Consider the following 26,327-nt stretch of genomic DNA (forward strand, 5'->3'; position numbering starts at 1 on the left):
GAGCGAGATCTTTTTGGGCAAGGAGGAGGAAGCAGAGGAGGAAGCAGAGCCTCCAGGAAGGAGGTCGTACACGTCTGAGGAGCGAGGCATGGCCGAATGAGAGTGAGTGGCCAGGAGGTGTGGAGGAGAGAAGAGGGTAAGGGAGGAAGGGGTGATGCTGGTCGTTGAGAAGGAAGGACGAACCGAGGTCACCTCGAACGGACATGTCTCGATTCCGGAGTGTGAAACATCCTGCAAGATTCAAGGGCTGGCCTCTTTCAGCTGAAATTTTCACTTCTTGTGATGGGTATGCTACACCATTGGAGAAAGACGAGATCTATCGAGGTAGGCTATGAGGGATCAACTGAAGAACGAGAGAACCAAACAACCGCGTCGACGCTCCTGCTCGTCGCTCGTCAAACCAAAAAAACAACCCCTCCAAAGCTAAGCTAAGCGAGGTAGTGCAGCACCCTCATCGGATCCTCGTCGTCCCTCGCCAAATACTGTCCAAAGAAAAAAAAAGAGAGCGGAGAAAGGTCAGGACGCGTCGAAAAGAGGAGGGAAGCGAGACGCACCTCTCGTTCAATCAGCGACTCGATCTGCTGCTTGATCATCTTGGGTTCGGGAGGGAACGTTCGTCGGCTGTTGGGATGTTGGTAGAGAGAGGGTGGTCAGCTTGGGAGCAGGGGGGAAAGGAGGGAGGGGCGGGGTGGAGACGCACACTGCTTCGACGCAGAGGTTGGTTAGGTCGTTCCACGTCTGTAATGGTTCGATGCGACGAGAAAGGACTGGTCAGCGAGAAAGCTGGTGAGAGTACGGAACGGAGAAAGAGTATACTTACAGAGGTCTTGGTCGACTTCATGATCCTAACAATCGCAGCGTCGAGCAAGTGAGATCGGTCGTGCAGCACTCTCGTTTCCGTGCGTTGATCCTCCTCAGCCTAGATACGCAACCCAACCAAAAACATTAGTTCCCCGAACCTCTCCGAAAAAAAGAGGCAAAGAAGCAACTCACACTCTGAGCCTGCTGGATCTGGTTGACCTTCAGCTTGAGCTTCTCATGCTCGAACTTGTGGTTGAACGAGAACGTGTCCGACTCCTTCACGTCCTTCCCAGCGGGGTGCTTGCTGAGCACTCGGATCCGTCCACAAGCGAGGGACTGAAGGGTTCTTCGAAGCTCGTCGGTTTCTGTGAAACGAAACGAAACGAAACGAGCGAAAGGTCGGCTCGATTTCGAAGAATCGGCGCGGCCCAAGGAAAGTCGTTTCTTTTCGTCGAGACTCACCGATCCCCGTCCTCTCCTTGATCTCCGACCATCCCAACGTCCCCTTCTCTTCAACGTCGTTGAAAAGCAAGAGCACCATCGCCTGGTAGAGACTGACGCTGAGGTCTTTGGTTCCGAGAGGGAAACGAGCCTTGAGGTTGAGCGTGAAGAGTTGGTATCGCCACGAGAGGAGTCGACCTTGGTGAGAGGAGGTGTAGAATTGCTTGAAACGGTCGAGAGCAGCGTTGAGCTAGAAATGGTTGAAGGAAGAAAAGAAGCTGGTCAGGAGTCGAGATCGAGACGAACGAGAGGGAAAGCTAATAGCGAACGAACAGTTGGAGGAAGAGCGAAGGCTTCCCAGCCCTTTCCGAGATCGGGGTATCTGTAGATGAAGAAAAAAAAACGCACGAGTCAGATTTCGACGAGTTGTACATCATTCAGAGTCAGGGGGGACTCACGACGGCCAGTTGGCGTTACTGAGAACCGAGACGGAGAGATCCATGTCGTCCGACGCGTCGTGCTTCGATCGATAGTTCTTCATGAGCCTGTAAGATCGAGATCGGGTTCAACTCAAAGCTCAAAGGGTTGAGAGACGGAGACAAGGCTCACTCGGTTGAGAGGTTCAGATCGGCCATCATTCTGGAAGGAGGAAAGAGGGAAGGGGTGTCAGCGAGCGTGTCCCGCTCAAGCGAGCCGGGAGATTGGCATGAACTCACCCGTCTCCGGTGGTAAAGTCGTCTCCAAGTTCTGAAGAAACGAAGGAAAGGAAGAGAAGAGTCGGATTTCAGCTCCGTCTCGAGAAGTCGCGTCGTCGATTGAGAAGGAAGGCGACCTACCCTTCTTCAGACGATCAACCATCCCCAGCTCAGCGTCGTCACTAGCCGTCCTTCCAAGAAGCAGCCTCTTCGCCAGTCCGGTCACGTAGAAAGCTTTGAAGACATCCTTGTCTCGAGTGAATCGAACGAGCGTCAAGAGATCGTCGAGTCTTGAGGACACCGTCGCAGCTGAGGTCGTTCGAGATCGGAGGAGTTGGTCGAGGGATTTGGCTGAACAACGAGGAACAGGACAGAATGTCAGACGACTGGAGATTGGACGAGGTGAAAGGAGAGAGAAACCTCGAACGAACCAATCATCTCAGCAGGCTTGTTCCTCCTCTTCGACATTCCGTTCTGGAACGCGTTGTTGGCTGCTTCGGCCAGGACTCGATCTCGAACGGACGCTCCGTCGGAAGTTGGGATGGAGAAGGCTCCAGCGAGGATAGAGAAAATGTGGGTTCGGAAGGTGAGGAGAGATTGGACCATGGTGTCGTCTGGGGAGAGAGAAGGGAGGAGAAGTTGTCAGATCGAGCGAAGACGAGTAGGATCGAGCAGAACGGGAGAGACGAAGTCGTACCATTGACAGGGTCGCTGATGAGCTCCTCGACGTGAGTCTGCGAAGAGAGATCAAGGCGAGTCAGCGAAGGAAGCAAAAAGTCGACGCGTCGAAGAAAATCGAGGACTCACTCGAACCCACTCTCCCCAGACGGGCTTCACACCACCATCAGATCCAACCCTCCTCAGCAATCTCATCAACCTCGTCAATCCCTCCTCATCCGGCTTCGTCTCCTTCTTGACCTTCTCTCCCTCCTTTCCCTTTCCCTTGTCCGTCCCGTCGTCCACCTCCTCGTCCACCTCCATCGACAGATCCGACGACCCACCGCCAACCATCCCCTCAGAGATACCCCTCTTGATGATATCTTCCTTTCCCTGAGTGATCAAGACGTTCTCGACGATCTTGACGATTCCTCCGCTGTCTTTCGAGAGCCCAAAGACTTCGACGAGACGATCCTCCTCGGCTGAGAGACTCTCCTCCGCTCGACGAAGGTAGACGGCGATCGGGGTGGAGGGCTCAAGGAGAGTAGTTCGGAGGGAGGTGTAGAAAGTGGTGGTGGACTCTTTGAGAGACGGAAGGAGGAGAGTCGAGAGCAGGGAGAGAGGAGAGAGGAGGGAGGTTGCGAGGGTGTGGAAGAGAGGTCGAAGGGTTTGGGAGGCACTGCAAGAAGATGACGAGCTCGAGTCAGACCAAGAAAAACGAATTCTGTCGAGGAAGGACCTTAGACTGACCCGTTATCTCGTTCGTGGGCGACGAAGCTGAGAAGAGCAGCTGAAGTCTTATCGGTCGTCGTTTGCGAGTTCTCGAAGACGATGGTCTTGAAGATCTCTCTCGAGAGATCGCTGAGAGCAACGAGAAGAAACAGCAAGTAGGTCAGATCGAAGCAAAGTTCAGAGTAGGCATGGTTCGAGTGAGCTCACAGGATGTTTGAAGTCCCAGTATTGACGAGCACGAACGAGCGATCCAAGGGAAGCAAGATGGATCTCAGAAGATCCTGAGTGTCCAGTCCAAGGTCAGCTTCACTCTTCCTCCCATTTCTTCGACACAAAAGCACAGATGAGTAGTAGATCTCCCGACTTACAATTCTTCCAGACCACCATTCCCATCCTTTGACCAAGATCTCGACCCAAGCATCTCCTTCCTTCGAGCCTCCGTTTGCCAGGGCCTCCTCCCTCCAAAGCCTCATCATTCCAACCGCTCCTCTTTCCAGATCGAGCTTGAATCGCTCGTAGATCTCCTCTCCTTTGCCATGAACGAGAACGAGAGTCTTGCAAGCTTGGTAGAGGGTTTCGAGGGAGACGGGGAGCTTGGGCAGGAGGAGAGGGATCGGAGGGAACGAGACCGAGGCGAGAGCTGTAGGCGAGAGGAGAAGCGAGATCGACTGGAGGAGAGTTGGCAGGAGAGTAGAAGAAGCTTGAGATTGCGTAGCTGGATGAAGAAGAGAAGAATGGAACAAAATCAGCAGAGCTATCGAGAGGAAGGAGAGGAGAGGGAGGAGAGAGAGGAAGGGCTGACGAGGTGGAGGTAGCCGAAGGATGATTTTCCTCGCTGAACCTGGTCTGGAAGATGAGGTGTCGTTCGAGGTAGCTTGGAGCTGAGTGAAGGCTGTATTGAACACCGGAAGAGCGTCGAAAGTGACGGCCATCTTGAGGAAGAGGGAGGGGTGATGGGTTGAGGGAAGGAGGCGAGCTCAACTTTCAACGGCGTTGCTTCCCTCCTTGCTGAAGCGAAGGCTTTATCGTTATGTATTGTTATAATTGCCTTTTCAGAGCTTCAGTGGAACCATCGGGGACTTCTTTATCCGGGCTGTCCGAAAATCTGCCGAAAGTAGTAGCTCGGCGGCTGCTGCTTCTCGACCAACTCAGTAGAAGAAGTGAGCTCGATCTCCTCGACCATCGTCTTGCGAAAGAGTTGAGCAGAGGCATATTTCCGACAAGTGGTACAAGAGTAAGAGTCGGGGTAGAAGCAGCGCTCTGACTCTTGGGAGTGGTCTATCGACGGTCGGTCTTGCTGGAAGACTCAGAGAGGAGGAAGGTGGGATCGCACTCTCCTTTCTTCCTGTCTGTCCTCTCCTCACCCGAACAGAGAGTAAAGTAGCGTCTAATCAATCCTACAACATCTTCTCTTCGACCCTAACCGAACTAAAGAAACACGAACTAGTCTAGGCAGGGAGGCAGGGGCAGCAAGCAAATACGAAACGAAAACACCAACCTCGACGCGTCTCCGCCCACCGTTCTTACTTCCCTCCCACTCCCCACTCGCCAACCTTCTTCATCGCTCCTCCGTCTCCACTCCTCAACTGCTCATCCTTCAACACTCCAGCAACCATCTCCCAAGGATCTCTTCCTCCACCCCACATCAACAACTCTCCTTTCAACCTCTCTCCGCCATCTCTCAACCCTTCCAACCCAACTCCCTTCCCAACTCCCTCCCCACTCTGGAACACCTCCTCCCAAACCCTGCCAGCAATCGCTCGATCGAACAGATACGAGTAGTAGCTCGCTCCGTACCCGAACAGATGGCCAAACAGGATCTGAGGAGCCGTGCCTTCCACAAACGGGAAGATGCCCATCCCGTTCGTCAACTCCTTGTTGATCCGCGTCGAATCGAACTTCTCGGCGTCCTGAGGATGAACAGAGTGAAGGTGTTGGTCGAGGAGAGCCATGTGGATTTGAGTAGAGTTTTCGAGAGCGGGGAAGGAGGCTCGTTGGAGTTTGTGAGCTTCGAGGAGCTCGGGAGCGGGAGGGAGACCGGTTTGGTGGTGGGTCAGGAGCAGAGGGAGGATGGAGGAGGACGAGCAGAAGGATTCCATGAGGATCGAGGGAAGTTCGGCGAGATCGGTGGGGACTCGAGTTCCGGAGACGTTGTGGAGGGAGGTACGTCCGAGCATGGCTGATGAAAGAAGGATAGAACGAAGAAGAGGAGGTTAGCAGAGCTCGACGCGACGACGAAAACGAAAACGACCCGACCAAGAGACTCACAGTGCATCGCGTGTCCCATCTCATGGAAAATCGTCTCGACCTCCTGGTAGTTCAACAGCGTAGGTCCACTCTGGTACGTCGGGAGCTCGAAATCGCAATTCAGAACCGCAATCGGCAACTGGAAGCTCCCTTCCCTCCCCTTCGCCTTGACCTCCTTCACTTGCAACCCTCCAACCCTAGGATCGAACCCAGCCTTCGAGACTCCACCACCAAACAGCCCTCCTCCACCAGCCCCATTCCCACTACTTCCACCTCCCCAGATCCCTCCCGTCCCCCAGTTCCCTTCACCCAACGTCTTCTCAAGCAGATCCAAATCTCCCTCGACATCGTCGTCGTCGACCCTTCTCGAACACCTCACAGTGTAATGAGCTGCGTTTCCTGCTTTTCCCTCTCGAGAGAAGAGATCGCAGTACACGTAACCCACGACTCCCTCGATCTCGTCGACGACCTCGAGTTTCCGAACGGAAGGGTGCCACGTCTCTCCTGGAGCGGCTGGCGAGGGGACGAGAGAGATTCCGTAGAGGCTTTTGAAGAGAGTAGAGAGACCGTTGAGGATGGTTCCGACCGAAAAGTAAGGGGATAGAGGAGGGAGGGGTTTGATAGTGGAGGTGGAGGCGTGGCGTCGGAGGTAGAAGTCGCGGTCCCACGGTTGAAGGGAGGGAGGGGAGGGAAGGGAGAGGTGGGATTGTTTGAGGGCGGCGAGGAGGGAGATTTCGGATAGGGAGGATGGGAGGTTGGATGAGGCGAGGGAGGTGAGGAATTGAGTGACGTGAGCTGGCGAGAGAGAAGGCGAAGAGAGAAGGGAGTCAGCGAAAGGTGAGAAGAAACGACGCGTCGAGGCGAGGCGGATTTTCTCGTTCGTCCGCTCGAGATATCGGTCCAGCAGGATCGAAGACTCAACCCAGCTCTCCAAAAGCACTCCACCGACAAGCAGCAGGAACCCGAACAGTGGACACTCACCAGGGTTCTTCGCCATCTTGTTCTCCAACTCGACCTCTCCCCAGCTTCCCCTGCCCACCAACCCAGCCAGTTTCGCTCTCGTCCCCAGCAACTCCTCCAGCACTCCCACTCTTTCCCCAGCGACCTCCCCTCCTCCTTGACCAGCCTTCCAAAGCCTTCTCCTACTCTCCTCATCCTCCGCCTTCCTCAACACTGTCATCCCCTCCCAACTCCCCGCTTGAACGATCGCTCCTCCTCTCCTTCCGCTCCTCACCCTCCTCACAAAACTCTCTCCCAGTCCAGGTTTCAGCACCTCTGCATCGGCGAAATTGACGGTCATGGCTTTGAGAGCCGAGGAGGGAGGAGAAGCGATGTTGGTCGAGAACTGCCGACCGAGTCCGATGACTTTCTCCGAGAGGTCGACGAAGAGAGCTCGAGAAGCGGGAGGGAGGTGGATCCCGGATTTTTGGAAGTCGTGCAGGAGGACGGAGGCGGTTTGGGCTTCTTCGGGTGTGAAGTTGGAGGAGATGGAAGGGGTTTCGGTTGCGAGGAGGAGGGCCTGGGAGAGGAGAGGAGGGAAGAGTCAGTTTGAGCGATGAAAATGAGCTTGATTTTGGAGTAATGTATATGATCGAGTAGAGTAGACTCTGAGGAATGGAATCTGATGAAGTAGAGTCGAGTCCGGAGTCGAGGAAGGGCAGGAGGTGGTCTCGAAACGAGTCGAGCTCAAGCAGGAAGGGAACCGAATGAGCTTGAGCTCAATTCAGAGTCTCTCCCCGCGCCTTCCTCGACTCTCCTCTCGGCCCAGGCTTACTCGTAGAAGTCAATGTAGATCTTCGATTCCTTCTCGAGCCCTTCCAATGGACTCTACAACGTCTTCAAACGCTCGTCCGACCTCTTCTCTTCTCCCTTCCTCTCCTCTCCTCTCCTCTCCTCCTCTCCCGCCCCCTCAGAAAAGACTACCCTGACTCACATTATACAACTCCTGATCCACGTTCATCTCGTTCATAACCCTACACAACTCCTCGTACACCCTCCCTGCCTCTTGCTTCCAGTCGTCGTCCGGATGAGACGTCCAGATGGACTCGCACATGTCGATAACTCCGCACAACTTGTCGCTCAGTCGATCAAAGTTTTTCACGACCTTTTGAAGTTCGGATTGAGATTTGGGAGCTTTGTGAATTCGTTTGAGGAGGAGTTGAGCGTGCTGGGTGACATGGGAGGAGATGGATCGAAGTCCCGAAGGAGAGGTGAGGAGAGGTTGTTGGAAGAGTCCTGTAGGGCTGGAAGACGAGGAGGAGGAGGATTCTGAGGAGGAAGGAAGATCAAAGTAGGCTGTGAGGGAGGAAGGAGAGGCGAACGAGGTCGTAGGGAGAGGAGTCGTAGAGAGAGGTCGATGGGATCGGGGAGAGAAGGAGGGTCGAAGTCGAAGTGAAGGGAGTAGAATCGACGAGATCGACCGAGTTGCTGTAGAGAGGATCGCAGGGATAGATCTCCTTAAGGGAGTACTACAACGGACTAGCATCTTGTAGGGAAAGGGAAGAAGGGAGGAGGGTGAAAGTTGGAAGGAGAACGAAGGAAGGGGATTCGAGGAGAGTTGAGCTTCGTCTTTTTCCTTTTCCAACCTTGCATGACGACCCAGAAAAAAGAAAGAGTCGGAGTTTTTGTTTTCTAGACTTGGAACCAGCAGCCTTCGGAACTTAAAACCGCAATCTTGGCCTCGAGAAAACCTTCTCAACTTGAAAGATCGGCCCCTTCTCGTCGCGACGGACTGCCAGCGGACCCCTCTTTGCGAGCTCCCTCTCTCCTTCTCCTTCTGCCTCCCAACACCCACCTCACACGACCTCTTTCTTTTCCTCTCTTCTTCTTCCCCTCTTAATCTAAAGTACGTTCATCCTCGTTACCATGTTCCGCTTAATCCAGGATTGTAATCTAGACCAGCTCTCTTCGTTCACTGACCTTTTTCGTTCCATCGTGTTCTCTCCCTCAGATGAACGCTCAGATCACCAACCTCGTCTTCTCTCTCGGAGGTGCGCATATACTCGACTCTTTCCTTCTTCTTTGTCTTCTCCTATTGACTCCCGTTTCTCTGTTGCTTCGACGCTCCTCCAGCGATGCAGGTCGCTCGGAAGATCCCTACCGATGACCCCGAGGTGAGCTCTTTTCTAGCCTCTCTCGTCTTCGACTTCCTATATAGACACTGATTACCATTCTCCTTGTGTTTCTACAGGTCCTCTTCTACCTGAGAATCGCCTACGTCGCCATCCGTTAGTCCCACAGAGCTCAAGATCTCCCTTCCTTGCTCCCAAATCGGCCACGTCGCCACTTTCTCTCCTCCCCTCCCCTCCTCTCTTGGAGCTGACGCCTTCCCTCTCCCATCCTCGTATCCGATGTAGAGCTCCTCACCATTGGAACCTACTTCTTCATCTCCTACAAGGTCAGTCTTCTCCTCCAAGCTCATATTACAACAGCAAGGCGTGCTCCTCCCTCGTCCTCCTCTTCTTTGCTGACCCTTTCCCTCCCTCTCTCTTTTCGCTTCTCTCTCGCAGGTCAAGGCCAAGAACGACACCTCCGTCCTCAAGTACGTCGAGCCCGCTAAGCCTATGGTATGTCCACTCGTCGACCTTCGTCCTTATCACGTCTCTTGAGCTCGAAGGAAGCGTCCTTTCGAAATCTCGAACGAAAGCTGACCTCTGCTTCCTCCCTTCGCTGTCTGCTCCTTCCTTCCTTCGCTTCTATAGAGCCAAGCCGAGCCCGAGCTTGTCACCACCACCGTCAGGGACTACGATCTCTCGGAGACCGCTAAGCTGTCGAGGGGAGTCTACATCGTGAGCTCGCCTCCTCTCGTTTCCGGTTTCGGACGAGCTCGAGCTCACGTCAAACGACGACGAAAAATCAAGTAGCTGACTCTCGTTGAATTCTCTGCTTGTTTTTCCAACCTCTAGGGATGTGCCATCATGTGGTTAGTAGCTCGTCCCGTTTCGCCCTCCGTTTCTCTGCTCTCGAGGTGTCGAGCTCAAGCTGACCTCGATCTCCCTTCCTCTCACCTCGTCCTCTTCGATGCCTCAGCTTCCTCCACCTCTACATGAAGTACACCCAGCCCCTCTTCATCCAGTCCATCATGACTCTCAAGGGTCTCATCGAGAGCAAGCCCGCCAAGCTCCACCTCTTCGGATCCCCTGCCGTTGGAGACCTCAAGCGACCTTTCGCTGCTGCTCCCTCCATGTTCGGTGAGTTCATCTGTTTGATCTAGTCCGCGTCGGTGTGGGCGATAGGCGATGGGGAGGGTGAGAGCTGAAAGGGGAGAGGAACGCAGAGGGAAGGCGGCCGAGGTTGGGAGGTTGAGCTCGCCTCGCCCTCGACCTCTCCTTCCTCCCCACGCCCCTCCCTCCGTTCACTCCGCCTCGTCGCCGGCTTCTCGTAGCTACCATCGCACCTTACCTCCCATATCATCTATCGGCACCATCCATCTTCTTGAAGCCTCAGCTTCTCAAATCTCCGTACTGACTCGCCGTCCTTCCCTGTCCCTTCTTCCCTCTTCCTCTCTTCAGCCCCAGCTGCCGCTGCCGCCCCCGAGGAGCCTGTCGCTGCCATCAAGGAGACCAAGAAGACCAAGTAAAGCTTCAGCAACCCGAAATTACCTACCATCTCGGACGCAATGTATTTCTCTCGTTTTGGGCTTCGTTTAGACGGGAGGGCAGGGAGGAGAAGGTGGAGGAGGCCTTGAGCGGCCAGCTGGAGGGTCGAGCCGCTGGTGGGAGAAGAAAGGAAGGATAACAGAAGATAACATGAAAATCTCGTCTATTACCTTTCTCTCTTTCTCTCTAGCTAGAGTGTTCGTCGGACGAGGAGGAGCTGACAGTGCAGGAGGAGCGAGCGAGGGAGGGAAGTGCCGGGGCTCGCTTCCTTCACCCAAACCATCACCTTCTCTCAACCTTCAAAGACGAGTTTGCTTCTCAAACCTCTGTACAGCACTCACAGCACCTTCCATCGACTTACTACCGCTGGTCATGTCGAATCTCGTGAACTATCGAGCTAGAACGGGCGCTCCTGTGAGTTGACCTTTCCTCGTTCAACCTCCTCCCCGTCCCTTGTTTTCATGCTCTCTCGTCAACGCTCCAATGCACAAACTGACTCGTTTCTTTCTCCATCGGTTTCATCTCTCTCTTCAGCCTCGACCCATCACTTCGTTCCCGAATGAAGTCCTCGAGATGATCGTGAAGGCAGGGATCTGGAACAACATACGAGACCTGGCGAGCCTCGCTCGTACTTGCCTCGTTTTCTACAGAGTGAGCTCCTCTCGACTACTCTTCTTCTCAGACTCTCAACGAGACCCTGGCTGACATGCATTTTCTTTGAACTTTCGAGGTGGTGATGCCTCTTCTCGTCCAGCACGTTCGACTGGTGGCCGACAAGGAGGGAACAACAAACGATGCGAAGGTCTCGTCCCTCTTCGCTTTCCTCGTCTTCCCAGATCGAAACAAGAGAGCAAAGTGAGTTAATCTTGCTCTTCAGTGGATAATGCATCCCTCGAAGCTAAAGACCTCGCAACTTCTGGTTCTCTAGGAGCCTCCGAATCATCGACCCAACCTCCGTCCTCCTCTCTCACCCTCACGGCTTCCAACTCGAAACGGTCCTTCATGGCTTTACGAACGTCACCTACTTCCAGCTCCCCTTCCACCTCATCACCAACCATCTCTTCGATATCCTCCACCAACACTCCTCGGTCGTCAACCTCCAACTCGACAACTTTCTCGGAGACTTCCCTTCCCACTTCCGAGTCAAGCGACGATACGAAGTAGGAGCTCGCAAGGCTCGTCTTGGACCCATCACCCTTCGAAACTTCCAAAGTGAGTCCGGTCTTGCTCTTCAGTCGATACCCTACACCTCGAAGCTAACCGCTTTGAAAAAATGTCCGATTCTTCTCTACTTCTCAAGGCACCGTCGCTCGTTCCGCTCAACCCAACAAACTCGTCTCCATCGAATCCTTCCTCTCCTACCTCGCCTCCTTCAAATTCACCATCTCAACCTTCGCCTTATCCTTCCAACCTCTCGCTCTCCACACAAACGGAAACCACCAAGTCGTCACCACTCAAGGCCCTCTCCTACCAGCTCCTCACATCCCAAGACTCGAGAAGCTCTCCGTCGAACTCAACGATCACTCCCAGTCCCTCGGCTACTCCTGGCTTCGGGAAGTCATGACGAGAGTCAAGTCTACCGGAGGGATGGCCAGACTCAAGACGCTCGAGTTGAGCATCCAGCCTTCGAGACCGGATCAGAAAGGGGAGGACGTCTTCACCCTCGTCGGGAAGGAGAGGATGCCTTCGTTCGATTCGAACCAGATGATCGTGAGGTTGGCTCCTACGGCTTCCGATGTGGTGGGGATGGAGGAGAGTGGTGTGGGAGCACCTTGGACGGGGTTGGTGTTTAGAGGATTGAAGGGTGTTTACAAGAGGGGAGGGGACGCGGACGATCAGTTCCAGTTGCAGAGGTTGGAGGTGAAGTTGGGTGCGAAGGCAGTGGTTCGTCCGGAGCAAATGTGGAGCTTGGTGGGGGATGAGATGATGCCGGAGGTGCAGGAGGTGGTGTTCGAAGGAGGGAGATGGGGAGGGGATTGGGTGAGTCCGGGTTCCGAGACGCGACGACGCGACTTTCGTTGTGTTTCGCTTCGTCTTTCTTCTCTTCGCTTTTGCTGACTCTCTCCCCTCCCCTTTTCTCTTCCTTTTTCTCTCTCTCCCCGACCGATCAAAAAGCTGCAAACATCCAACCAGTTCTCCTACCTCAACCGCCTCACCACCCTCTCCTTCACCCAATCCCTCGGTCTCACCCCTCTCCAAACCCTCTCCCTCACCCTTGCCTGCTCCCCAACCTGCTTCTTCACTCTCTCCCAAACCCATCCCGACCACTACGCCGCAGCTAAACTCGTTGGAGATCACACAACCATCTTCCGAACCCTCGTTCAGATCTCGTTCAATCGACTGCTCGCTCTGGGTCCGTCTCTTTCGATCGGGACGAGTTTAAACCTCCAGGTGGAGAGTACGAAGGTGGTTGAGGATGTTGAGAGGAAGAAAGGGGGAGGAGGGCCGTTCATCGGGAGGGAGAACGGACGAGAGATCAAACAACCTGGAGAGGACGGATCGGGGAGGAGGAAGATCATCGATCTCAACGCTACTCGAACGGGAACGGGAGGGTGGGAGGACTGGAGTTTTGGTGGGACGATCGTTCCTTCCATGGACGACGGGGAGTGCTTCTGTTGTGGGAATGGGATCTCAAGAACGGTCGTCAACGCCAAAATCAACGTCAACGCTGGAGGAGAAGAAGAGATGAAGGTCGTCGGAGGGTCGGTTGGAGGCGCGGAGGGGACGGTTAGGAAGGATTTCGTGATTGTCGAGGAAGGGAAGAAGAAGAAGAAGAAGGCAGAGGAGGAGATTGGACCGGCAGATCCGATTCGGAGCTTGATGGCGTTGGGGAGGGAGGAGGTGAGAGAGGCGTTGAGGCAGAGTGGCTTGGACTTGGAGGAGTTTGATAGTAGGTGAGTCCGCTGCTAGTCTTCCTTCAGTTGAAGAAAGGTGAAGAGGAGAGAGAAGAAGAGGGCGAGCTGACTTGGCCCTCGACTTGTCTCTTGGAACAGGGTCCCCGACGAGAACGATCCGCTTGGATTCGAGAGCTTCCTTCGGTTCGTTTCTTTCTCTCTCTCTCTTCTCCCTCTCAGCCTTTCTCTTATCACTAACTTAACTCCCTTCTTATCGCTTCGTTTGCTTTCGCAGAGGCACCGCTGCCTAAATCCCCCCACCATCACCAACGCTCTCCCATCCCTTCGGCGTCGTCTCGACGCGTCCTGCTTCCGCTTTTGCTTTCGTTTCGTTCCGTTTCTCTCGCACACGGACTCGTTTGATTATTTCCTTTCGCTTCTTTCTCGTCTGGCTTCTCACGTTTTATGGTTTCGGATTGGTTCGCTAGTCTATCGTTTTGTTGTTTGTAGCTCTTTCTCTCTCCTTCTTCCCTTTACACGCGCGTTACACCCTCGGAACTCATCACCCTGCATTGCATTATCTTTATACGTAAAGAACTCTCTATTCACGACCAATCCCTGCTTCAGATGAGGGAGAGGAGAAGAGAACGAGAGGAGGGCGACTTGGTGTTCTTCAAGTGCCGCCCCAAGCCTCGGAGTGAACGAGAAGCAAAAATCCATGCAAGGACGACCGTAGGTATGTTCTGAAGCGGGAGCGATTGTCGAAGGGGGACAAGTCAAGGATTCTAACACCTGGGCGAGACCAGAAACGAAAACGGAGAACTGATGACACGTCAGTTGACTCTCTTCTCTTGTGCGAGCAGACTCTGGATATCCTTGTCATCGCTATCCGCATCATGGTTATTGAACTTCAGGATGGCAGACGTGGGAAAGGCGGACAGGTGCAAGGGAGAGAAAGGAAGAGCGAGACGCGTCCCGATTCAGCTCGAATCGAAGTCGATTTCGAGGACGACTCGCAAGAGTCGATATCGATGGTCTAGTTGAAACGGATAATACTCGCTGCTTAGGGTTTCTTTTCGATAGCGACGAGCCAGAAGATTTTCCTAACTCACGACACTAAGATCAATCAAGGAAACCAACGACGTTCAAACGACGAAGACGCGAGGCAAGCCAAAGACAGATGAGATCATAGATGAAGGAAGCAAAACAAGATGAAAACTACTGCTCGAGAGTCTTGTCGATCACATCGGCTCCGATCCAGGTAGGTGCGACCTTGAGAACGAGCGATTTGGGAGCGACGAGATCCGTTGGGGCGGAAGCGGGAGCCGCTCCTCGTTTGTCGACGACTTCGATGAGGTGGTCGAGCCTGTGGCGGAAAAAAAAAGAAGAGAGGACGGTCAGCTTGAGGTGTGAAGAAAGGCAAAGGATACAGAGAGGAGGGGAGAAGAGCAGAGTCGACTCTCCTGCCAACGACCCGACTCATCCTCCTCCAGGGGCTAGAACTCGTTCGACTCAGAAAAAGATAGGGGGGATGAAAAACTTACATCTTGACAGTTCGGACTGAGGAAAGGGAGAAAGAAAAGGAGGACGATCAGCGACGAGGCGAAGGAAAAACAAGGAGAACGAGACACTCACGTCCGATGGGAAGTTTCTGGCCGATGATCAAGATCGCAGATCTGCGATCAAACCAAGGAATAACAGTCAGCAAAAAGTTCGGGAGGCGCAAAGAGGAGAGAACGCACCTGAAAACGTCAACCTCGCTCCTAAGGCTCGCCGCTCGTTGGAAGTCGGATCGATCTCGAGCTTCCTCCGCAAAGGGAAGCAGGCTCTTGGCTGCCGTGAACCAGATAAAGACGGTGAAGGGATGGAGTAAGGCGAAGTCGAAGGGAGTATTTGAGATCACCCAGAGTCGGTCGAGAAGGGCTGAGGTCGCTTCTCGGATTCGAATCGACGAAGGGCAGAAAGGGTCGGAAGGGTCGGAGCTGAGGAAGGCGAAGATGCAAGATCAGCGGAGAAGATACGAGGACTCAAAGGATACGAAGAAGCTTGCCTCGACGAGCTGGCAAAAGGTGAACGGGGGGGAGTCAGAAAAGGGGAAAGTCAAAGGAACGAAGACGAGAGCTTACTGAAGGCAGAGGATGGCGAGCCATGGAAGGCAGTGTGCGTGGAGAAGCTGTGAAGAAAGAGAAGAAGAGTCGAAAGGTCAGATGATGCGGTCGGGAGTTGATCGAAGTCGAAAGGAAGCAGAGGGATTGCTCGAGAAGACTCGCCTCCGGGTTCAACGACTGAACGCTTTGATCTCCTTGAGTCGGAGGAGAGATGTCTCGGAACTCAGCGGGGAAGGATTGTCTGCAAAAAAAGGAGGGTCGAATCCCTGTCAGTACGAGGTTCGGCCTCGGAACGGATACGAAAAGAGAGACTCACTGGAACGCAGTGATCAAAGCGTCAAGCTCCTGAAACTCGAGTTGCTGTCGGAAATCCTCGCATCCCATCGCATCCAGCTTCCTCGAGAGGTCGTTGACTTTCCGAACCACTTAAAAATCGAAGGGGAAGGTATGAAGTCAGCGAAGAGACGCGTCGTCGAAGGGACTGAGAGCAAGCACTCACGCAGAGCCGCCTTCATCATGAGACTCATCACATTTCGATGGACCGGAGGATGATGAGAGAACAGATCTGGAGAGTAGCCGTTCTGTGTGGGTCCAAGGACTGTCGAAGGGATCTGAGAAGCTGAGTAGATGGGGAGGCCGATGGTCTGGAGGAAGGAACAGAAGGGACAGGTCAGGGTCGACTCGAGAGCGGAAGAAGCGAGGGAGATCGAGACTGACCATATCGGGGACGGGAATAGAAGCAGGCCAGCCGCTCGTTGTTGAAGCGAAGGTATCGTGAGCGTAGCTACAGAAGGAAAGAGGAGAGAAGAGTCAGCGAACGAGGTCGAAGGAAGAGGCGTCGGCTTTCACGTACAGCATCCACCAGAGATTCGTTCGCTGAACTCGATCAATCTCGTCGGAAGGATCACCTGCAAGGTTATATCTGTGTGTTAGCTCGGTCGAATTAGAGACGATCAGGAGGGAAGAACGCTCACCTGAAGGAATCAAGTACAATCGGTTCACACGCGTCTTGTCGTCGGCCGACGTTGTAGGGTTCTGGAAAGCATGAAGACCGAGAGGAATGGCGAGTCGAGTTGCTTGTCCAATCCAGGTCCATCCCTGCAAAACGAGAAAGATGGAGGAAGAAGAATGAGCAAGAAAAGGCGAACGGGACGGAAGAGTCGATTCTCACCTCGACCCATCGTGCGTGCTGAAAAGGAGACGAGAGGATCAGTGCGAATCTATCGAAGAGAGTGGAGACGATTATCAGAGACTCACCTGATGCATGTAGCCTCCCAGAAGAACAGCAGCCAAAGTCAAATCGAGCCATTCGTCGGGATTCTTCACGCTCTGCGAAGGAAAGAGATATCTCAGCTTCTCTTCATGCAACGACCTCGAAAACTTCTTGACTGACCTGCTCGAAGTAGATCTTCGTCCACTGAGCATGGATAGCGCCAAAGTCGTCCTCGTCGTCGATGGGAGCAGTGAGCCCGTCCTTCGTTGGTTTCGAACCCTCGTCGAGACGCGACCTCTTCGAACGAGCCTTCTTGGAGAGAGGAGCATCTCGAATGACGTCGGCGGGAGCGTGAAGAGGTAGGGAGGTGTATCTCTGCGAGAAATAGGAGGAAAAAGGGGGAAGGGAGGGTCAACCTTGCTTGAGAGATTGACTTCGGACGCGTCGAGGATTTGTCCTTCTGTTCGAGAGACTCACAGCAGCGATGGCGCAGATACTGTGAAGAACAGCCGGATGAGGGAAGAGCTCGTGGGTTGGAGGAAGCGCCATGCGAGTGACGAATCGAGTGCGATTCAGAAGGTCTGTCGATGATGATGAGAGGATAAAGAGGGAGGGGATCAGCGATGAAACGATGTCGACTGCTTCGAGTGACGAAGCAACGCTGCGTCGAGCAAAGCGAAAGGACATAACGCACAGTTCGACATCGGAACGGCGTTGAAATAAACCTCGACGACGTGTTGAAGGAACCCAGGCGAGGGAAGATGAGGTGGATAGCCAGGCCACAACAGGTCCAGGATTTGGTCGTCGTGAGCAGGCGTTTCTTCCCTCGAGTGCGACTCTCGAAGGTTGCTGGAGGGAGTAGGAGTCGTGGCCGAGGGTCCGAAAGACGAAGGCGAGGTTTCCGAAGGAGGGAAGGTGTTGAATTTTCGACTCAGCGGGCGAGACGCTTGAGAGTTGGTTTGGAAGGGACGTCCTGTAGCTTGTTCGGATTGTGATGAGATTCGAGGAGGCGGTGGAGGAGGTTGAGACTGGGAGTTTGAGGAGTTGGGAAAGTCGGGAGGAGAGTGGTAGTCGGTGATCGATCCTGGGCTGCCTCGTTGAAGATGTGGGTGACCGTTCGAGAGAGGGATAGGGAAGGTTGATTGAGAAGTTTGCTGGTGCTGCTGTTGCTGCTGGTGACCGTTGGAGGGAGGGAAAGGGAAGGATGGCGAGTGCGAAGGTTGCGGTCGCTGCTCCTGCTGCTGTTGTTGTTGCTGATCGAGATGACCGAAGGACGAGCTCGATGTAGGAGCGGTGGAAGACGAAGCAAGGAGGTCGAGTCCTGCTGTAGGCGAGGGATGATGGTAGAACGGAGGAGGGATGGGTCCAGAGTTGTAACTCGACGGCGGGAAGGGAGATTGAGGACCAGGCGAGTAAGAGGGAACGAAGTCTGGAGGATTAAGACGCAGATACTAGTGAGTTAGGGTTCTTTGATGCACATTAGGGCAATGAGAGCTCACTGGAAGGTCCAGCTTGAGCGTTCCAGGTTCCTCCAGAGCCTACAGCGTCGACAACAGCGCTACCGACGACCTGCCTCAGAAGTCCTTCGAGCTGTTGTACCCTCGTTTCTAGCTTATCGACCTTCTTTCCTCCTTTGGGTTTCCCACCAGTCGACGGAGTAGGTAGATCGCTGAGGTCCTCGTACTCGCAGTGGAGAGTAGGAGCAATCTGTCCAGGCTTGATGTGCTCTGAAAGGGGGGTAGGGAGGAGAGAAGGACGAGGCGAAGCGAGGTCAGCCTTGAGATCAGCTCTCTCCTCCTCTTGCTAGTTGGAAGGCGTCTGAAACTCACTCATGATATGAGCATGAGATCTCAAGCAAGTCGTGCATGCCGGACGATCTGCACTGCACCTCTGCGACAGAAGGAAGAAGAAGAAGAAGAACAAGAAGAAGGCAAAGGTGAGCTCGAGCTTCAGCTCATTCTCTTCCTCCCATCCGCCTCCGTCTAGGGTCCCTCGTGGCGATTTGCTCACCAGTTTTCGTTTACGACACTGGCAACCGATAAACCAAAGGCCAATAGGGGGTCAGTAAAGAGCGTCAAGACCAGGAGGGGGAACGGAGGTGTGGGTCGACGACGTCCTCCTCCCTTCCTCCTCCTTCTTTCGCTTTGGAACTCACAGCGAGGCACGCGTTGTTCCTCTTCAAAACCGGAGGGATCGGTACTCCCACAGGCTCTTGACTCGTCGTAGTGAGCGGTGGAGGCTGGTAGGTCTGGGTCGCGTCTTTAGGCATTGTCGAAGTTGAGCAGGGAAAGAAGGAAAGGAAGTCGGCCAGGCGAAAAGTGCTTCCGACCCCGAGGCCTAAAAAAAACGCCTTGCAGATTGAATTCTTTAAAAAAAAAGTGTCCAGGGAAGATCAGGGTCTGGAGTGCTCGAAGGCGATACACAGACATCTCCCTCGAGAATTGCGAGGTTGTAGCAGGAAGGCAGCGAGATCTACACTTCCTCGCTCACCTTCCTCCGTCCTTCGTCCGTGCATCACTAGCATCAATCAGATATCGCTTCGACTTAGCCCTATGGAGAGCCTCATGATACGCTCAAGAGTTTTCATACAATTGGAGATGTAGAACCTGCTGCGAAGCTTCGAACGATGAGAGAAAGGGAAGCTTTCCGCGACGCGTCGATGCCTGATTCGCATTGAGGTCCTGGGAGCTCAACCGGAACCGACGATGGGAGCCGCCAAATCGTCCGAGGTCACGACAGGAAGCCTGATAGCCTGTTCTCCAAAGATGAAGTCCTGGAATCGACTGGTCCAGATCTGAAAAGAGAGAAAAAGGACGCGTCGTGTCAACTCGTCTCGAGCTCGACTCCTTCCCTCGGTTCGACGTCCCTGACCTTCTTGTTTCCACGAGCGTTCTCCACGATGGCGATGGTCAGAAATCCAACTGCAAGGGCGAGAGAGCTGAGGAAGCCTAGCCAGGCGAAGGTGAGGATGAGAGGAGCTGAGCCAGGCCGAAGAAAAACGTCAGACGAAGAGAAGAGGGGGTGAACGCTTGAGTACAAAGGGGAAAAGAGAACTCACCAATTCTGGACCTCTTCGAGCACTGTAGTAGCTCAACGGCTTCCTTGGTAGCGAAGCCAGCGACGACTGTGAAGGAGGAAGACGTGTCGAAGTCAACGGTCAGTCAACGAAGTCGAAGAGCTGAAAGGAAACTGAGGAGAGAGAGCTAACCAGACCAAAGTGCGAAGAGAAGCACGGTGAACAGAGCCTCGAGCCCAAAGTAGCTGAGGAAGTCGAGGAAGGTGCCTCCGAGGGTAGGAAGAACGAAACTGCAGGGGAGAAAAGAAGGGAACGCTTAGTCGTCAGTTGTTCGATTCTGAAACCTGCTCAGTCCGACAAGGACTCACGTTACGACGACGATAGAAAGAGAAGTGACCAAACCAGCGATAGCGAGGAACTTGACGGCTGAGAGAAAGGATCAAGAAGGGGGCTTTCAGCGAAGGAAGCGAACGAAGAAAGAAATAGAGAAATGAACGAACCGTCTCTCTCGTACAAGTAGCAAATCTCGTGAGTCTGAATGACTCTCCAGGGAGGAGGCCATCCGGGGTATGGGTGAGGCTCATCCTCGAGCGGAGATGGTGCAGACGTAGCCGACCAAACGGTGATGGGAAGAGCGTCGACCAAAGTCGGGTGGACGACGAGGTTCCGTTTTTCGACAGCTCCAGTTTCGACGGCTGCTACTTCCGTGGTGGGAGTTTGGGCTTGAGGGACGAAGGTGGGCCATGGCTGAGGGTAGGGCTGCTCAATTGGATGTTCGAGCTTGACGAGTTCACCTGAGAGAGACGAAGAGAAAGGACGGGAAGCCTGATCAGTCTTTCCCTTCGTGTTTCCTCCCTTTCCCTAGAACGCCCTGATATAAAGAAGGTGACTCACTCTGATGCGATGAGGCGAAGGAAAGGAAGGAAAGCTTCAGCTTCAAGTCGACTTCGAAGGAGAGGGAACGGGGGAAAGGAGGGACAAAGAAAAAGGACGACGACTCACCCCAATCGCGTTCGTATCCGTCAGAGCGACGATGAGAACGATGGAAGAAATGAAGAGGAACCCGTAAAGGATCCCTCGAGCGATCTTGATACCCGGAGAAGCCGCTGAGGTATACATGCGTCTGGAATCGAGGATGTGGTCGGGAGGAAGGCAGCGAGATGGAACTCGAAAAGAGGTTTGAACAGGTCAGTCCGCAGTTTTTAGGTGACGAGCAAGGATGGTGTAGAAGAAGGAATAGTAGTGTTCGACGAGGTAGAAGTTTCGACTCGCTGTGGATGAAAGCGGGCTGGAGGAGAAGAAGAGAAAGGCTCATTAATCCCGGGCAAGAACAAAAACACGACGCGTCCGGCTCGTTCCTCTTCACCACCAGGGCTCGAAGCAGACGTGCCTGTGTCGCTTCCAATCGAGAACATGATGAGCTAAAAAGATGAAGTGGTGTAAGGAGAAGAGTCGCTTGGTGACGAGGATGAAGAAAGGAAAGAGGGAGTAATCAAAAGCGCGTAGGAGGGACGATCAGAAGGGCCGAGGCGCCATCATGGTTGAGATGTAGAACGAATCAGTTGGGGATCGGAAAAGCAGGCGAATTAAGGACGCATAGTGAGAAGGGACACCTTCGACATGAGGAGAAGAGGAGGGAATGAGAGGAGATGGACGTCAGGAAGGAAGGTGAGCTCGAACGATGATTTTCGAGTTTGAAAGAGGCAGGGCAGCCTCCCTCGTCGCCAGGCAAGTTTTTTTTGACCTCGAATTTTATTACTTAGACTTAATGGATGACCTAGCTTTCCAAGGTCCGATCTCGTGCGAAAATATCACCAAAACTGAAGGTCTCAAGCTCGTCGCGTCGCCGACTTTCCGCTTCAGACCTGGCGACGAAGCTCAGCCAAACGCCTCCCTTTTTCTTAAGCCCTGTTTTGGCACCAGAGCGAAGGACTTTCGGAGGTAAGTCTCCCAAGTTCCAGCTGTTAAAAATCTTGACCTTGACAACGAGTCTTGAATTCTCCGGGTCAAAGACGACCTTCGAGACGTTTCGACCCTCCCTCCCAACCTCCACTCCCCTCTTACCCTCTCAAACATGTCCGCTGTACGTCCCTCCCTTCCTCCTCGCACTCTTTCTTGGAGTCGGAACTGACCTTTGCTTTTTCCCTTTGACGTCTACAGGAAGATTTCAAAGCTCAAGGAAACAAGGCCTTCTCGTCCAAGGACTACGAAGGAGCTATCGAGCTCTTCTCAAAAGTGAGCTCAACCTTTCCTTCCTTCCGTCCGTTCTCGTCCTCTCCTGCTCTCCTTGCAGCTTCCTATCAAGCTGAGAGGAGTATTGGACGGAGCGTGACGCTACGGACCTGTTACTTTAGCACATCTGAATTCCACAGGGACTTTCACGTCTCAGAGTCTCGACGAGGAGATGATGGAAGGAAAGAGACGAGTCAGCTAACGTTCTTTCTTCTTCCTTCTCTTCCTTCCCCTCCCAGGCCATCGAGCTCGATCCCAAGAACCACGTTCTCTTCTCTAACCGAAGTGCTGCCTATGGAGGAAAGAAGGACTACGACGCTGCTCTTGCTGATGCTGAGGAGGTACGTTTCGGTCTTCGTTGACCTTCCTCCCTCCTCTCTCCCTCCCTCGCACGTCAACTGACTCTGAGTACCCCCTCCTTCTGGTTCCGAACTCTACAGACCATCAAGCTGAACCCTTCCTTCTCCAAAGGATACTCTCGAAAGGGTTCGGCTCTCCACGGTCAGCGCGAATACGAAGCTTCCATCGAGGCCTTCAAGGCTGGACTCGAGATCGAGCCTGGATCCGCTATCCTCAAGAAGGGCTTGGAGGAAGTTGAGAGGGCATTGGAGAAGGATGGTGAGTTGACCCTTTGATTATCTTGCTTCTGCTGGGTTGGTCGAGGCGAGCTCAGGCTGGAGCGGTCGACGGAGAGGAAGGAAGGAGTTGAGCTCGCCCCGTTTCCCTAAGCTCCTCGTAGCTGAGCTTGTTCTCTTTCCTTTTGCCCTTTCGCCAGAGGCTGGTGGAGGAGTCGGAGGTGATGGTATCGGAAAGATGTTCCAGGATCCTCAGATGTTCGCCAAGGTTCGTCTCGTCTCCCTTCTTCAGCTCGCAAGCTCAACGCTCCTTCCCCTCCTCCTTCCGCCCTCGTTCGAACGACCTCACTGACCTGCCCTTTCTTCGCCATTCACACCTCATCAACCCTCTCCTCTTCCTCGTAATTCACACATCTGCTCCTTCCAACATTCCCCCAACTACATCTCACAGCTCGCCGCCAACCCTAAAACCGCTCCCCTCCTCGCCGACTCCGCCTTCCGTCTCAAGCTCCAGCAGATGCAGTCCAACCCCCAGCTCGGAGCCGATGCTTTCCAGGACCCTCGGATGATCCAGGTCATCGGTGTTCTCATGGGAGTCGATCTCAACGCCTTTGAGCGACCCGAAGGATCCTCCGACTCGTTCGACCCTCGGAACCCTGAGGCTTCCGCTCCTGCTCCTGCTCCCGCCGCCGCCGCCGCTTCTTCGTCTACGCCATCAGCAAAGGTCGAGGAGGAGGAGGAGGCTGAGCCTATGGAGGTTGACGACGAGGCTGGAAAGAAGGCCGAGGCTGAGGCGCTCAAGAAGCAGGGAAACGAGTCGTACAAGGCTAGGAAGTTCGAGGAGGCTATTGAGTTCTACGAGAAGGCTTGGAGCACGTGGCCCAAGGATATCTCGTTCCTCACCAACTTGGCTGGTGAGTTTTCTCGTCTTTTCATCTAGGTTCGACGGTCGAGAGCGATACTCGTCGAGGACGAACGAGAGATCTGATCACTTCCTTTCCTTCTTCCCTTCCCAGCCGTCTTCTTCGAGCAGGGAGAGTTCGACAAGGCTATCGAGACGTGCGACAAGGCCGTCGAGGAGGGACGAGAGCTTCGAGCTGATTACAAGATGGTCGCTAAGTGAGTTCTTCCTCTCTTTCTTTCGACGCGTCGAACGAGCTGAACCGGACTGACCTTCTTCCCTTGCCTCACAGGGCCTTCGGACGAATGGGAACTTCTTACCAGAAGAAGGGAGACCTCGAGAACGCCATCAAGTTCTACAACAAGTCTCTGACGGAACACCGAACTCCCGACGTGTTGGACAAGCTTCGAGCTGTTCGTTCCCTCTTCTCCTTCGACTCTTCGCTTCGTTTCTCAAGACTGACCGACCCATCCTTTATCATCCCAGGCCGAGAAGACCAAGAAGGACGCCGACATCGCTGCCTACATCAGTCCCGAGAAGGCTGAGGAGGCTCGAGCTCACGGAAACGAGTTGTTCAAGGTTGGTCCCTTTCGTCCTCTCCGACGTACCTCTTTCGACGAGTCTGGTTGCTGACCTTTGTTAATACTTTCTCTCGAGCAGAAGGGAGACTTCGCCGGGGCTGTTGGAGCCTACACCGAGGCTATCAAGCGACTTCCGTCCGTTCAAACGCGTTCGACATTCCACCTCGCTCGTCTCCTCCCTCCTGACCTCCTTTCCTTCTTCGTTCTTCTCTCGCTCCAGCACCGACCCCAAAGCCTTCAACAACCGAGCCTCCGCCTACACCAAGCTCGTCGCCTTCCCCGAAGCTCTCAAGGACGCCAACCACGCCATCACCCTCGATCCCCTCTTCGTCAAAGCTCACATCCGGAAGTCTCTGGTCCTCTTCGGAATGAGGGAATACGCGAAGGCCATTCAGGCTTGTGCTGCCGCTACCGACGCCGACGTGGAGAAGAAGAACACCAGGGAGATTGAGACCCAGTTGAGGAAGTGTTTGGTTGAGACCGAGAAGGAGAGGGAGGGAGAGAGCGAGGAGCAGACGCTCAAGAGGGCGATGAGGGATCCGGAGGTTGCTGTGAGTCGACGGATCGTTCTCGATGGATACCAGGCGAGGAAGTGGATGGAACTGACTGACACGTCCTTCTCTTCGATGTTTTTTCTCGATGTCAGGCTATCATGCAAGATCCAGGTGAGTCGTCGCTCTTTCTCGAATTCGTCTTCGACCCTTTGCAGCTCCCCGTTCTGTATACAAACCTCCCGAGCTGACCTTCTTTCCCTTTTGTTCTTCCTTCTCTTTACCTCACAGTCATGCGAAACATCCTCGAGCAGGCTCAGAGCGATCCTCGAGCTCTTCAGGATCACATGAAGGTGAGCCCTCTTCTTCTTTCTCTCTCTCCCTCTCCTTTCCTTCGCGTCGAGCTGACCTCCTTCCCTTCCTGTTTCGTTCGCTCAGTCTCCTCTGATCCGAGAGAAGATCCAGAAGCTGCAGGCTGCCGGAGTCATCCGAATGCGTTAAACGTCGAGTCTCGAGGGAGGAGGGAGGAGTGTGAAGGAAGCAGAGGATCTTTTGCGCGTTGCTAGCTTATTTTTTCTTCGATGAAACGAACGCTTTCGATTTCGTGTAAAGCGCGATGGAACAGTAAGGCACCCTTGCGCGTCTCTAGCAGCGAGAGAAAAGAGGCAAGCGTGTAGATACATGATGATCTTGTTTGACCTCGTTCCCTCCTTCCTCTCTCCCCTTCTCCGTTCTCTCCCTTCCGCGTTTCCCGACGAATAGTTCTTGAAAGCCCGACCACGCTCCCCTCGTCCCCCGAAATCGAATCCTGAAGCCCTAGCGAGCTTAAAGCTTCTCTCGCCTGTAGCTGTATTGATGAGAAAACAAGAAAGAGGTGGTGAGCTTCGAGAGATTTGGAGAAAGGAGGGAGGAAGGGATCGTCCGCCTCTCGTTCGGTCTTCGAGAGCGAGAGAAAGAAAGATGGGTGGATTGGAGGGTAAGGAGGTTGGGACTAACGGCTCTCCATCGTGAACGTGGTTGACCTGTAAGAAGCGAAGGAGAAGCAGCGAGAGAAGAGGGAGATGAGCATGTAAAGAGTGAAAGCTCAACGGAAGGGAAAGAGCGGAAGGAGGAGGAGGAGGAGAGAGGGAGGACGAACAGCGAAGAGCTTGACCTGCTGGTTAGGCTTGACGTGCTCCCAAGGTCTGGGGTTTCCCTGCCTGTCCCAAACGACTAGAAGAAGAGAAGAAAAGTGGATACAGAGTCGAGAGGAAGAGGAGGAAGAGATGACGAGGGAGAGAGAGGAAGGAAAGGTCAGCTTCCGAGCTCTTTGGTTCTCGATCCACTGATCCAAATTGAAGAAGCGACGTACCATCAGGTCCACGAGCGAGACGGGTAAGGTACCAAGTAGCTCCAGCAACAGCTCCACCAGCAACGGCCCAAATGCTGGAAGGAAGGAGGAGAAGAGGAAAGGAGCGAGGTCAGCCCTTTGACTCCTCTTTAGCTCCCTCCCTCTCCTCCTTCGTCCCCTGCTGCTAGAAATGTATAGATGGTACGAACGGAAGGACTTCAATCGCAAAAAACTTGGTCATGAAGTAGTTTCCCTTCTTCCCAGAAGAAGGAGAGGGCTTTCCTCCATCCCCTTTCAAGAGGAGACGAGCGGAGGGACGGATGGCTCGAACGGCGGAGGGAAACATGGAGAAGAGTAGGAGTAGGAGGGGGAGGAGGAGGGGATCTGTTGGGAAGAGAGAGAGAGAGAGTAGGAGTAGAAAAAGGTGAGCTCGAGAGAGAAGGTGCAGCTGACAAGGAACCGAGGCTCAACTCACGAAGGTTGAGGTTTGGAGAAGGTCGAGGTTGGCGGAAACGAGGCAGGTCTCCCGATTTCGTTGAGATGTTTACCTTTTTTAGATCATCTAATCAGCATCGTCAGAGTCCTTAACTCAATCTCAATCGAAAAGAGGAATCTGCGAAGAACTGAAGTCGGCGATTTTTGGAAAGGACTTTCTCATCGCCCGTTCGAACGAGCTCTTCACCTCCTCTCGTTTCCGTCGTTTTTCCAGGCTGAAGCTCATGGTTATCGACCTTAAGGTTCGGGACCCTTTCCAGACGTATTATTCTCAAAGCTCCTCTTGACAAAAGTGGAGACAACCAGCTCGAAAGTCGACAGGAAGAGAGAAGAGTAGCGTTGCGACGCGTTGGAAGAACGAGTGAGCTCTGAAGCAGCTC

The 26,327-nt window shown here is 53.8% G+C and overlaps 8 protein-coding genes across 8 annotated transcripts; 3 read left to right on the plus strand and 5 right to left on the minus strand.

Annotated features, from left to right (window-relative positions):
• Nucleotides 1-299: 299 nt before the first annotated feature.
• BDY24DRAFT_394281 (cullin family protein) lies at nt 300-4,346 on the minus strand. Its single transcript, XM_076641153.1, has 18 exons — nt 4,129-4,346; nt 3,695-4,041; nt 3,534-3,607; nt 3,345-3,455; nt 2,745-3,273; nt 2,635-2,671; nt 2,369-2,551; nt 2,079-2,288; nt 1,959-1,989; nt 1,852-1,881; nt 1,701-1,787; nt 1,576-1,624; nt 1,264-1,492; nt 994-1,166; nt 821-919; nt 701-738; nt 555-621; nt 300-482 (listed from the first exon to the last, which is right to left on the minus strand). The coding sequence occupies exons 1-18, from the start codon at nt 4,256-4,258 to the stop codon at nt 429-431; spliced, it is 2,478 nt and encodes an 825-aa protein (XP_076495172.1). The 5' UTR covers nt 4,259-4,346; the 3' UTR covers nt 300-428.
• A 349-nt stretch (nt 4,347-4,695) lies between these two features.
• OCT1 (metalloendopeptidase) lies at nt 4,696-8,101 on the minus strand. The gene is made up of 4 exons (XM_076641154.1): nt 7,507-8,101; nt 6,555-7,092; nt 5,595-6,368; nt 4,696-5,505 (listed from the first exon to the last, which is right to left on the minus strand). The coding sequence occupies exons 1-4, from the start codon at nt 8,056-8,058 to the stop codon at nt 4,850-4,852; spliced, it is 2,520 nt and encodes an 839-aa protein (XP_076495173.1). The 5' UTR covers nt 8,059-8,101; the 3' UTR covers nt 4,696-4,849.
• A 258-nt stretch (nt 8,102-8,359) lies between these two features.
• SND3 (Snd3p) lies at nt 8,360-10,416 on the plus strand. The gene is made up of 10 exons (XM_076641155.1): nt 8,360-8,418; nt 8,524-8,563; nt 8,646-8,686; nt 8,764-8,800; nt 8,930-8,970; nt 9,083-9,139; nt 9,275-9,361; nt 9,479-9,495; nt 9,603-9,763; nt 10,085-10,416. The coding sequence occupies exons 2-10, from the start codon at nt 8,524-8,526 to the stop codon at nt 10,150-10,152; spliced, it is 549 nt and encodes a 182-aa protein (XP_076495174.1). The 5' UTR covers nt 8,360-8,418; the 3' UTR covers nt 10,153-10,416.
• BDY24DRAFT_117325 (uncharacterized protein) lies at nt 10,122-13,405 on the plus strand. Its single transcript, XM_076635908.1, has 8 exons — nt 10,122-10,585; nt 10,706-10,822; nt 10,902-11,026; nt 11,100-11,383; nt 11,472-12,151; nt 12,287-13,065; nt 13,165-13,209; nt 13,301-13,405. Exons 1-8 carry the CDS (start codon nt 10,322-10,324, stop codon nt 13,314-13,316), a joined length of 2,310 nt encoding a protein of 769 aa, XP_076495175.1. The 5' UTR covers nt 10,122-10,321; the 3' UTR covers nt 13,317-13,405.
• Nucleotides 13,406-14,039: 634 nt separating this feature from the next.
• Nucleotides 14,040-18,687, minus strand: BDY24DRAFT_394313 (Zn(II)2Cys6 transcription factor). Its single transcript, XM_076641156.1, has 21 exons — nt 18,482-18,687; nt 18,337-18,354; nt 18,156-18,216; nt 17,826-18,053; nt 17,021-17,755; nt 16,804-16,907; nt 16,507-16,701; nt 16,371-16,442; nt 16,285-16,302; nt 16,088-16,211; nt 15,967-16,021; nt 15,831-15,897; nt 15,613-15,757; nt 15,430-15,538; nt 15,276-15,354; nt 15,132-15,178; nt 15,056-15,064; nt 14,748-14,987; nt 14,641-14,681; nt 14,550-14,565; nt 14,040-14,371 (listed from the first exon to the last, which is right to left on the minus strand). Exons 1-21 carry the CDS (start codon nt 18,593-18,595, stop codon nt 14,224-14,226), a joined length of 2,625 nt encoding a protein of 874 aa, XP_076495176.1. The 5' UTR covers nt 18,596-18,687; the 3' UTR covers nt 14,040-14,223.
• Nucleotides 18,688-18,894: 207 nt separating this feature from the next.
• BDY24DRAFT_394317 (uncharacterized protein) lies at nt 18,895-20,673 on the minus strand. Its single transcript, XM_076641157.1, has 7 exons — nt 20,344-20,673; nt 19,843-20,136; nt 19,711-19,768; nt 19,535-19,632; nt 19,385-19,450; nt 19,198-19,304; nt 18,895-19,120 (listed from the first exon to the last, which is right to left on the minus strand). Exons 1-7 carry the CDS (start codon nt 20,459-20,461, stop codon nt 19,016-19,018), a joined length of 846 nt encoding a protein of 281 aa, XP_076495177.1. The 5' UTR covers nt 20,462-20,673; the 3' UTR covers nt 18,895-19,015.
• A 534-nt stretch (nt 20,674-21,207) lies between these two features.
• BDY24DRAFT_394327 (putative Hsp90 cochaperone) lies at nt 21,208-24,733 on the plus strand. Its single transcript, XM_076641158.1, has 15 exons — nt 21,208-21,283; nt 21,355-21,425; nt 21,503-21,577; nt 21,814-21,915; nt 22,015-22,192; nt 22,350-22,417; nt 22,601-23,063; nt 23,166-23,268; nt 23,343-23,463; nt 23,537-23,629; nt 23,711-23,766; nt 23,852-24,182; nt 24,278-24,296; nt 24,414-24,475; nt 24,561-24,733. The coding sequence occupies exons 2-15, from the start codon at nt 21,417-21,419 to the stop codon at nt 24,621-24,623; spliced, it is 1,743 nt and encodes a 580-aa protein (XP_076495178.1). The 5' UTR covers nt 21,208-21,283; nt 21,355-21,416; the 3' UTR covers nt 24,624-24,733.
• A 54-nt stretch (nt 24,734-24,787) lies between these two features.
• On the minus strand, nt 24,788-25,999 carry BDY24DRAFT_394337 (NADH-ubiquinone reductase complex 1 MLRQ subunit-domain-containing protein). Its single transcript, XM_076641159.1, has 6 exons — nt 25,928-25,999; nt 25,662-25,836; nt 25,474-25,547; nt 25,261-25,334; nt 25,119-25,144; nt 24,788-24,969 (listed from the first exon to the last, which is right to left on the minus strand). The coding sequence occupies exons 2-6, from the start codon at nt 25,796-25,798 to the stop codon at nt 24,948-24,950; spliced, it is 333 nt and encodes a 110-aa protein (XP_076495179.1). The 5' UTR covers nt 25,799-25,836; nt 25,928-25,999; the 3' UTR covers nt 24,788-24,947.
• Between the last annotated feature and the right edge of the window lie 328 nt (nt 26,000-26,327).

Source organism: Mrakia frigida, assembly GCF_051309035.1.
Source record: "Mrakia frigida strain ATCC 22029 unplaced genomic scaffold BDY24scaffold_22, whole genome shotgun sequence".
In the NCBI taxonomy this organism is placed as follows: Eukaryota; Fungi; Basidiomycota; class Tremellomycetes; order Cystofilobasidiales; family Mrakiaceae; genus Mrakia; species Mrakia frigida.